Raw genomic sequence first — 11,377 nt, 5'->3', positions numbered from 1 at the left:
TAAAATATAAGTTAGGACAAGAAAAGATGTCCCTTAAAAAGTAGGTTGTTCTCGGAACAACTGTTAAAATTATATATTTTTTTTGTCAAATGCCCTATATTTTGATTTAGAATGTCATATAAGACACATGTTAGGCTGGTTCTAATAATATCTATTTAATTGAGCAGAACATTTGAAGTAATCAAAATCTCTTGCTCAAATAGTATGCTACATGCATATGCATTACTGTTATGTTTGGGAAAAAAATGCTTGTTTGAACTTCTGAAAACCAGCCAAAATATGGCAGGCAAACCATTAGATCTATGCAGCTAATTCGATTTAGGTCCTCCTGTTTAAGAACTTTTAAAAACTCGACAGATACCACAAACATTTTACAACAAAGTTTGGCTTAAAAATTAGATAATATTCTATAATCTCCACTCTATGTCCTTGCTCAAGGCTTAGCTAACTCATCAAGAGGATTTCGCCATTGACACGCTTCAGCTTCATGAAAGGACAAATCATCACTGAATTTTTTCCCAACCACGGCCAACGCTCTCACGCAATTTTCCGATTCCTGGGCCCACTTTTGCGCAGCTGCCAAGTCCCTTTCAGCAGCTCTGGAAACCAGCATGAGTTTGGCATTCATTTCTTTAAGCTGTGAAGGACTTCTCCACACTTCAGCTTCTCGAAATTGCTTCATGCACTGTTGCAGCCAGGAAACTTCAATTTTAGCTGCCTCTGCATCACGCACTTCATTTTCCATGGCTTCCAGCTGCAACATATTGTCTTCTACATTGTTGCTTTGAAGCCGCTTGACAATATCACATATCACTTCTAGCATTGACGCTCTCACAGCAGCTGATGTGAACATACAATGTGCAGCAATGTCGCCATACTTGGCCAAAATGGATCTTAATATAGGTGCATTGGCAGCCTTCACTCTGTATCCTCCGACATCAACTGGGATGTTGCTTGCCTCGACAACTTGATCATTTGCTGATGATTTATTCCCTTGTTCACCATGCAAGGTCCTCCTTTTGGTCCTTTTTCCAGAGGCAACCTGGAGAAGGAAATGATTATTTACAGTAATTGTTCTGTGTCAGAGTTTCTTCTGTCAGATTACATGTTTCAGGAAGAAAGAGGTAGAACAAAAAAGAGATGACATAATGAACACGGAACCAATTACCCCATCTGCCTTCAATTTGTTTCTGACAAGCCCACCTAGCTCCCACGAAGCTGACGTCCTGTTCTTTTGATGTGCAACAGAAGCCTGCATCAGATTTTCACAAATATCGTCAACAATAATTTTTACAAGGGCCAACTAAAAAGAATATATATTAATTTAGCAAAAATAAAGAACATATATTTATTTGCTTCTCCGGAGTTTTTCAATTTCAACACTCAACTGATGAACAAATAGTATACATAAGATGAGGAATACGATGACCATCACAGAAATATCATCAGTTAATCTTTTGACAGTATCAAGTTTTCATCACAACTTCTTAGCATACTTATACAGAGATAGAATTTATACTAATGACCTCACCTTTTCAATGAGATTCCTTGGATGAGAAGAACCGGCTTCAGCACCGGGGAACCTGCATCACGATATAAAAAAAAACAATTAGTTTTTAACACTAAATAGAGATGAGGGCACAACACATGGCTAATTGGATTCAGTTATTTTTAATCAACAGGAAAATCCTGTTTCATTATAGACTGTAATTTGTCATATAGCATATATTTGCACCAAAGGCTTGAAAGTTCTATTTTGAATGATGTCTCGGATGATTCAACACAGGTTACAGGAATACCAACTGCCTGACATTAAAATCATGTATGATCAGTGAAGCATGGAAATTATTTATGTTTCCTCGAGATACAATAGAATTCAACTAATGAATTTATAGCCGAGTGCTAATTCAAAATTAGATTGGTGAACACAAGTCTATCAAACTACGATGTCCATACTACACTTCCATAACTATCAGCCAGCAAGTGAACAAAGATTTCCCAAACGAGACCTATAAAAATATGTTCCAATCTATGAAAAGTAAAATAAAGGTGGTACCAATACAATGCTACAGTTCCGCACACCCCAGGAACAATGAAAGTTGTGTCCAGGGAGATCAAAAATCCTAATATCAGTGGGACTTATTTAATTTACGCAAGTCAGCAGTGCTAATCATGATCTCCCGGAATAAAACATTCCCCAAGGAATCCAGGAATCAGTGAAATTCATTATGCTCATCATTACACTGTAGTGATAATTTTCAAGAGCCTATTATACCTTCATTATGCAACTGCACATATTTACATATTTTATCGGTAGCCAACTTAGTCCTAATATACATAAACATACGCCAAGCATCTTACATCTTCTTTTTAGAGTGCACAAACTTCTAAAATATTGAACTATATAGCTAAAGATTACACTGCTGACTCACGAAACTAATCCAGCTACTGTTTATTCTGTTCTCTAAAAAAATCAGAGCTTCATCCAAATGTGAGAGAATATTTAAATATTTCCAAACCCAAGAACTAGTCAAACAGCAAAACTAAGCTTATTAGACGCTGCATACCTGCTAGCTGAAGATACTATCGGCGGCCTGGTATCTTCTGTTGCCTCGCTGTCTTCCTCCTATCAATAAGCATATTCTTAATTGTCAATTTAATGAACAAGTAAAAATAAGATGGAAAATAAGAAATTTTGAAGAAAAATAGCCACATAAGCTATATGCATTGTGCTTCACTCACATCTTCAACTATTTCCCAGCGTTCTGCTCTGAGATATAAATTTTCTTCATCACCATCAACATATTCCACCTGTGAAGCAGACACAAGTAGTAATTATTGATCACATCTAAATTCAAACCATCTCTTATTTATTCAATAAAAAAATTATTCTTAATTGAAGAACTATTGTCTCCTGAATAGTTAATAACAGCAACAGAAAAGGCAGCAAAGCCTAAATTGTAATGCGGTCAAAAGGGCGCAAAGCAAGCCATTGCACTCCAAAGTTACAGAATTACATAAACAGGGGTCTTACTGCTGCTTTTCATCTTGGTCGGATGGTTGATCGGGTGTCAGGAATCAGGGCTGTAGTTCTTTCTGGGAGATTTGAATATATATATATGTACACATATATACATATACATATATATATATATATATGTATGTATGTAGAGAGAAATATGCAATGGACTGCATTAAAATTTACGAATGTAGAAAACGATTTTTTTTACATTAAAGTTTGTTTGCTTTCCTTCAAGGTCTTTCTTTGAAAGAAAGCCACTATTAGCATAACCACTATTGGGCACAAGGGAAAAGTGCCAAGAGGGTCGAGGAAAAACAAACCAATTTACATGGGTCATGTTTGTATTTGACCTCTGTTTGATTTAAGACCTAAAGCAATCATTGCTAACACTAAAGCATGGTGGAAAAGTCAACAAAGACATTTGCCTATAGTACTGCACCTTATGCTTTTTTCGCTCCGGGTCAAATCCTGTGATGACTCCTTTGTAAAACCTGGAAAAGGAAAAACACAAAACGGCAGATTAGGTTAGCAAGTTAATTATAAAATATTCCCTTCAATATAAATTTCATACAACTCAATTTCATATATTACACCTGATAATTTTTTCAACAGACAACAAGCTAAGTAAAAGGTGAAATACAGGCGCAAAAAAAGAATATATATATATATATATAATCATCTAACAAACAATAATAAAAATAGCTGAACTTGAATCAAGCCCTGAGCAGGGATGCACTCTTGAAACAGCTTCCTGGCCCATTAAATTTCATGATTCTAGAGTTAATAAGTGGGAATGACAAAAATCCCCTGAGGGGGTATGGGGTAAAGTATATGAAACCGCAAGTAAATCATAGAAACTTTTAATGCCTAGCTTCCATCAGACGAGAGCCACCTTAAGGGTTATAAACTTTAATTAATCCTAGCAAGGGTTTATTAGAATACAGAAACATACTAAGAGCATTAGAGCAATCACAGTTACACTTTGCTGTTAATGTCATGACTAGACCACATTCTCCAACATGTTGGTTATGTAGAAATACTTGCAAGCTAATCTGTGTGAATGCATTTTTAGGACAATTCAAACTAGCAAATATATGGAGGATACAATTATAAATTTCAAGAGAGAACATAGATACAGATTGTAAAAACATCATGAAACTTTAAGGGATAATGTTCATTAGTACTCACTGGTCATCTGCTGGCCACCAAACCTTTATCTTGCGACCAACCAACTCTTCACCGGGATCCTGAGCAGGAACATTTTTATCAAATTCAAACTTCAAAGATTGAGATTTTCATGTACAAGATTCTTGTAATTAAAACATTGACATAGAAAATATATAAGAAGCAGTTAATTTTTACTGTGAATTGTTTGATTAAAGAACTTATAAGTTGTTAACAGCAAAGAGCAGGCATTACACCTCCATCCAAATAATCAGAAAACAACTTTAGATGACATAACAACATTCCTATGTTATTTTTGCAACATACCTTTGTTGCTCCACCAAACTCAGACCTGTCACCGGGTTGTTCAGTAGCATGCCCAATGGGAGCACTCCTGCCTAGTTTTTGTATACCAGCATCAAGTTGCAAAACTGGAAACTTCGTCCTTGTTTCCCGAGAACGGCTAATGCCATCTGTCTGGGTAGGAGTCATATCTTCTCCATGTTTCTCAGCGGCATCTCCGGTTCTTTCTATTTCATTTTTCTTTACGGCCCTTCTTCGTTTTGGTTTTGCATCACCTTGAGATCCAGTATTTACCACACCTTTCTTTCTCTTTCCCCGGGGATTCCCAGAGCTTCCAGATATTTTGGGAGCTACTTGTGCTGGCGTTTCTTCATTCTCAGTTTTGAACAGGTCTTCTACAGAAACTGACAATAAATTGAGGCCATTGTCTGTATTCATCGAACTATTCAATTTTTCTTTTTGATGCACACCAGATTGAGGTCCAGGGTGAACATTCTCTGGAATGCTACAGTTCCCAGACAGTGGCGAAGGCAGGCTTGCACCTTGTACATTTTTTACTGAAAAGGCAAGAGATTTGGGTTCTTTGCCAGGTCCCGCTGGAGATGTTAAACCCGCCAAAGATGAACTATTAGACGGATTACTTCTTTTTCTAGGATTCTTCCCACGGGAAGGTGTTTTATTAGAGCTGCTTATTCCAATAACCCAGGTATTGTCATACCCCTCTTCTTCTTTTCTCAGAGAATTAGGTTTTCTACCCCTTTTCTTTGGAGACGGTTGCGTCATGGCTTCTTTACTTTTATCTTTGGCTTGGGAATTGCTTAGTGGGGTGGCACTTGTCTGTTGGCAATTGGCTTGGGAATTGCTTATTGGGGTGGCACTTGTCTGTTGGCAATTGCTTAGTGGGGTGGCACTTGTCTGTTGGCAATTGGCTTGAGAATTGCTTAGTGGGGTGGCACCTGTCTGTTGGCAATTCGCTAAAGAGATCTCCTGTACAGGAGTGTCAGAGCCGCCACCAATCATGCCAGATTTTGGCTGTTCACCTGCATCTTCGTCATGTTTTCTTATGCTAATGTCTTCTGATAATAACTTCTCAATGCCCTATAAAAAGATTGAGCTTGAGCAATTTAGTGGCCATAGATGTTAAAGAACAAAAGACAATGTCAATGCAATCAATGACGAGATGGCTATAGGTAGCATGCATACTTGTGTATCTATCTATGATGGGTCAGAATCAAAGTCGAAACTAATAACAGATTCTAAAGAATGAAGCCAATTGCAAATTTCCTTAAACCCAGAGGCCTCCCACCAGAAAATACAAAAGCATGGAAAAATCTACGGAATTGCTACACACCGACTGAAAAGAAGGTAAAAAAAAACAATTCCAATTTACTTCTCAAAGTACAACAACATTTTCAATCACTGAAGAAAAGATGTAGCACTCCATATAGTCTAGGCATATATTAATTCAGTATCGGCAGAAATGGAAATAGGTAAAAATAAAAGAGGAACATCTACCGCATTGTCTGTTTTTGGCGCCGCTTGACATATTGAAGCAACAATATCTGCAAAATCATTTAATGCAATTCCCATTGAATTGACAGCTTTTGGAATATCAGATCCGAGTATGCCAGCGCAGTTCTTCAAGACTTTCTGCCCCAACTCCCAAGAAAAGGGAGAAACATTCTGAAAACCCCGAGAGGAGTAAAAGAATTGTCAATGCTCATATATTCCAAAGTGAAAAATAATTTAAAGAAAGAAGTACCTGATTTTCCCTTTTCACACTCTTCAGAAGAATACTAAGAAGTTCAAATGAACATTCTTCGCTTTCCTCTACAATCAAGGTCATGATTCTCTCCATGTCTGATAATATAGCATCAGGTTGGCTGCAACTGAAAGGTGGACTTGATGAAAATTTATATGATACAATCAAAATATTTTTAAGTTTCTGCATGTAATAAATCAAGGTTAGGTAGATTAACCAAACTTACGAAGCATACCTCTTAATGTCTAAAAACCGTTCAAACATTTTAAGTATTAAGTCATCCAATTCAAGGTCCAACATTAGTACACAGAGCCTTATGCTTGCAAGGGTTCTAAGAACTAAAACGGCTCTTAGGTAACTGCGAGCACTCATGTTGGAAAGTTGCTCCACTGCCACGATGCACAGCTGGAAAAAATTCTGTAAACCAATAAAATGTCAAGTACGACATGTAACATCATTAATTTACATCAGTTTGGTATGCCGTTATAAAAAGCTGAACCAAGGATAATAAAACAAGATATCCATTCAACTCTGTAAAATAAAGTAATTTTACAATTTTAAAAATCAAGGTACCTTCATTTCTTCATCACTGTAAGGTGCATTTGGCGCCAGTATCCTTGCAATTTCACTGAGGCACGATGCAACCCATACTTTTACATCAGTATCATAGTGCATCAATATTTCAGTGCCCATTAGCGCCTTCATGGCAGGCTTAAGAGAATCGAGCATTGAATGAGATGGCTCTTGAGTGACCTTGGACAAGAGACACCCTAGTTCCTGAATAACAGCATGGACAAAACAAACATAATAAGTTTAGCAGGAGTTCTGGTAGATTGTTTGCGAAATGGAAAGAGTATCTGATGTTTATAAGGAGTATTAACCACAATAAAGAATACATAGTGAATCATATCATTTACTGTCAGAAAATGAAGGTCGAAAAATCAAATATTGCAGATTTAAGGTTGAAAATGTCAATACTACAAGAAAGCATACCTCATAATGGAAATATCATAATGAAGGTACAAAATTCAAATATTGCAGATTTAAGGTTAAAAATGTCAATACTACAAGAAAGCATACCTTATGATGTACAATGGAAATATCATAACAATATTTAGCAACAAGAATAAACACAATCAGATGAAGATAAGTAGATAACAAAAGAGAATGAAGTGTGCTTTAAACTAACAAACGGTTGGGTAATCCTTAAACTGTAAATTATGCCAGTGGTGTGTGCATAAAGATGAATGTATATGTTACATGATACGAATAACATTCCTTCTAATTATAGATGATAGACACGTCAGTACCTTTTAGTTCACGCTTTTACTATATTCAAAAGAATTATTCCGACAAATGAGAAGACAGCGAAAACCAGAACAAAAACAAATCTATACCAATCTCTTTTTGCACACGTATGCAAATTTGTCTGATACACTACAAGAATCAGAAATTAAGACATCATTTAGGTCACAGAAAGTGCTTATCTGTATGTTTAACCATTATAAACCCTAGGGTTTGTAAAGGTAACATATCGCAGCACTATTTAGTCATTATACACGCCCGACTAAATGGCCCATATACATCACATTTTACATGTTTCACGCGAGATATGCAGTTATATATTAAAAGCATGGTTTTATAGAAAGAAAGTTCTCTAATCATTGTTTTGTTCAAGAACAGCATTAATCATAAAATCAATGAATTCTCAGAGTAAATGTACCGTAATTGAACAACATTCACCACATATCTGCTTACTAATATATCGTCCATAATCCAAACAAATGAGAAGATAGCAAACACTGAAACAAAGTCAAATCTTTACCAATCTCTTTTTGCACCCGTATGCAAATTTGTCCGATACGCTACAAGAATCACATCATTTTAGGTCACAGAAAGTGCTTATCTGTATGTTTACCATTATAAACCCTAGGGTTTGTAAAGGTAACATATCACATCACCAGCCAATACACGCCTGATTAATGACCCATAAACATCACATTTTACATCTTTGCAAAGTGTGTGCACCCCAGCAAATATGCAATTACATCAAAAGCAAGGTTTTATAAAAGAAAGTTCTTTTACCATTCTATTCTTCAACAACAACATTAATCAAGAACACAATCAACATGCCACAAAACCAGCGAATTCTCAAAGTACTTGTACCGTAATTGAACAACATTCACCAACAGCAATTAAAGAACCATATAAGCTATACTAAACAAAAAAAATCGAAACTTTATGCCAACAAGAACCCAATTAGAAAAACCACCATCAATTCTCAACAAAATGACAAAACAAACACCAACCAGATCACCAAAATCAACAAACCCAAAAAGGGCACACCATAAAAATCAAATCTTTACCATAAAAATCAAATCTTTATGCTAAAAATCAAGAAAAAAAGGGCTCTTACATCAAGAAGCTTAAGCACTTCCTCAGTCGAAAAGGGGGGTTTAAGCAGCTTGTTCCCCACATCAGTAAGCTCCTCTTCTAGCTCTTCTTCAGATATGCAAGGGGGGAGAGTAATAGTAGGTGAAGAGGCCATTTTTTCACTGAGGCACGACACCCAAGAAACCCTTGTCGGAATTAAGATTTAGCGATACGAGGTTAGAACAGAACATGAGAGAACTAGTGCACTTGTAAGTGATGAAAACAATGTGTGTGTTGTGTTTTGGTGGAGGGTTTATATAACAAAAGAGTCTAAGGTTGTGTCTAAGGTTGTGTCTATCTGGCAATCTATTGTGCTTCAACGTGGTTTGCTTGCGGAAGCATTTCAACAAATTAGGCTTCTCTCTTTTTTGCAATTTAGTACTAGAACTTTTTGAAAGTTGTAAAAGTTTCATGTTTATCTTGTATAATTTTATGCAATATATTAAATAAATTGGAAAAAGATGATAGAAGAAAAAAAATAATTAGAAAACAAGTATTAAACATACAAAATTCAAAATAATTGTGTGCATTACACATAATGTAGACTAGTGATATTAGCTCAAGTAAAGATAAGTTGTACAAGCATATTATTTATGTATATTATGTGAATTTTTTAAATAAATATTTAAATTATAATAAGATCATGTTTTCTGATATAATAATTAACACATTTTTAAGTTATATATTACAAGCTAGAAAGTACTTGTACACGAAATATAATATATTATAATAAATTTTAAGGTGACAGTCGAGTGTCGACTATGAATAAAATAAAACGGAAAAATTTAATACAAAATAGTTAAGATAAAAGTGATGGGAAATGAGTGTCATAATGAAAAGAATGATTTTGATGAAAATTATGACAATTTTTATCAAAATGAAATATTTGAATTGTAGTTAATGTTCGTACGAGTGAAAGTTGTAAAGTTAATGCAGAATAATGGAGGTAAAAGCGAAAATTTGGAAAAATGAGAAAGATAAGTGGGGAAAATGAGATCGGAAAGAGGGAGCCAGAGAATTGTAAAGTACATGGGTACGAGAAATAATAGAGTATTTTTTTCTCAAAATGGGGGATTTTATTTACGTTCGTAAGAATATTATTCAAAATGATAAAATAATGAACAAATATGCAGATGTTGGATAAAGACTTCAACATGATGCTATACTTTTCAACACTATACATCGATCGTACTACTGAATTAAGTTACCGATATACCAGTACTAATATCAAGATGAACAAATAATTAAGTACGAAAATGTGGGTGAGATGACTCAAATCCTAAACTCTTTCCTAAATCAAACTCTGATATCATGATTCAGTATCCAGTCCATCTGAAATTTTAAGGTGTAGACAAGATTTTACACTTTTCAACACAATTAAATATGACACAATATTCAAAAATTTAAAATTTATATTAAAATCATGTCATAGTCGTTAATTGTCATATATTGTTGATATAATTTTTTTATATGGCCATTATTACATATTAACCCATCTATGAATTATATTTTCAAACTCATTTAAAATCTGTGACGTCCCAACGCCGAGACGACCTCAGAATCTTAACCCGAAGATCCGTTAACCTATCATCTTAAAATTTATTTGTGACTCAAACCGATTTCATCAAATGACTATATTTATATACTAACACTGAAGACAGGAAATTTAATAATGTAAACCAATAAACACATCAATATAATAAGATATACCTGTTGTGGTGCCTCGTGATTATGGATGAATTAAGTGAATCAATCATGGTAGAATGTAAATTTATGTGTTCCGATCTAGCACGTTGACTATAATCATTGGTGTATAGATTGTTTAATCAACGTCGATTGAGATAATTTTAGATCAAATCGATGTTTTAATAAATCAAATCTTTACGCTCAACAAAGCTACTCATATGAACTGTATGCAGTTTTATTACTCTTTCTCCTTTTTATCTTCGTTTTCTAATGGCGGCGACAAGTGTGTTAGGGTTTTATTTTGGGCTTTTACAAGTCCGATTTCTCTGATTTGTGGTTTAAATGTGTCTTCTTTATAAAAAAAGATTTTTTTACATCTAGAAGTTTATATTTGATATTAATTAAAACTGAATGTCCCTCCACCTCCCATTTGGTAATAATATATATATTGATGTAAAGTGTTTGTAATAAGATGTTTGTTGATATATTTTATTCAAATTTAAAATACAAGTTAGTTATGTTTCGCTTTTAATAAATCCTACTGTTTAGGTAAATATTTATACAATTTAGGTGAAATTTGTGTAAGTGCTTTATTATTAAATAGAGTTGCAAATTTTTTACCGACTTTGTTTTATGTACATCTTACATAAAGATTTACATATACACATTAATTTTAATATAATAATATTGGGTAATGAATATAACACAGAAGGGGGTGAATGTGTTTTAGACAATTTTAATGGCTTTTCGAACTTTTAAGAATGGTGAACAAAGTAATCTGTATTGTAGAGATAATGTGCTTTAACAGAATAATTAAAACATGCACATGAACACACTTTTCTTTCAAAACTCACTTAATTTTATATTAAAATCAAGCTAGTGTTTTGCTACAAATTTCTGGGTTCTTAGTATGTTAAGAACTCAGCATCTCTCTTGGGAGTTACAAGATTTTTCAGATCTGTTTTTGGTACCGCTAAAACAAAGCATCCAGTGTTTACTTTATAGAA

At 34.5% G+C, this 11,377-nt stretch overlaps 1 protein-coding gene across 2 annotated transcripts; it reads right to left on the bottom strand.

Annotated features, from left to right (window-relative positions):
• Nucleotides 1–201: 201 nt before the first annotated feature.
• LOC141661948 (sister chromatid cohesion protein PDS5 homolog D-like) lies at nt 202–9,022 on the bottom strand. 2 transcript variants are annotated; one of them, XM_074468978.1, is made up of 13 exons: nt 8,668–9,022; nt 6,825–7,028; nt 6,487–6,668; nt 6,252–6,372; nt 6,005–6,172; nt 4,514–5,587; nt 4,211–4,269; nt 3,462–3,513; nt 2,743–2,811; nt 2,568–2,626; nt 1,532–1,583; nt 1,169–1,252; nt 202–1,042 (listed from the first exon to the last, which is right to left on the bottom strand). In XM_074468978.1, the coding sequence occupies exons 1-13, from the start codon at nt 8,797–8,799 to the stop codon at nt 434–436; spliced, it is 2,865 nt and encodes a 954-aa protein (XP_074325079.1). In that variant the 5' UTR covers nt 8,800–9,022; the 3' UTR covers nt 202–433. The 2 variants fall into 2 exon arrangements, with proteins under 2 accessions (XP_074325079.1, XP_074325078.1); XM_074468977.1 differs by having other exon boundaries at nt 203–1,042; nt 6,252–6,378.
• Between the last annotated feature and the right edge of the window lie 2,355 nt (nt 9,023–11,377).

The sequence above is a fragment of the Apium graveolens genome, chromosome 5, assembly GCF_009905375.1.
Source record: "Apium graveolens cultivar Ventura chromosome 5, ASM990537v1, whole genome shotgun sequence".
NCBI classification, from domain to species: Eukaryota; Viridiplantae; Streptophyta; class Magnoliopsida; order Apiales; family Apiaceae; genus Apium; species Apium graveolens.
This window is presented reverse-complemented; position numbering and strand designations above follow the sequence as displayed.

Excerpts from the sequence above, each read along its gene's own strand:
- LOC141661948 (XM_074468977.1), bottom strand. The coding sequence starts at position 8,799 with ATGGCCTCTTCACCTACTATTACTCTCCCCCCTTGCATATCTGAAGAA. Across the intron at positions 6,379-6,486 it reads CGGTTTTTAGACATTAAGAG|TTGCAGCCAACCTGATGCTA; the intron begins GTATGCTTCGTA and ends TCCACCTTTCAG. Across the intron at positions 1,584-2,567 it reads ATAGTATCTTCAGCTAGCAG|GTTCCCCGGTGCTGAAGCCG; the intron begins GTATGCAGCGTC and ends ATCGTGATGCAG.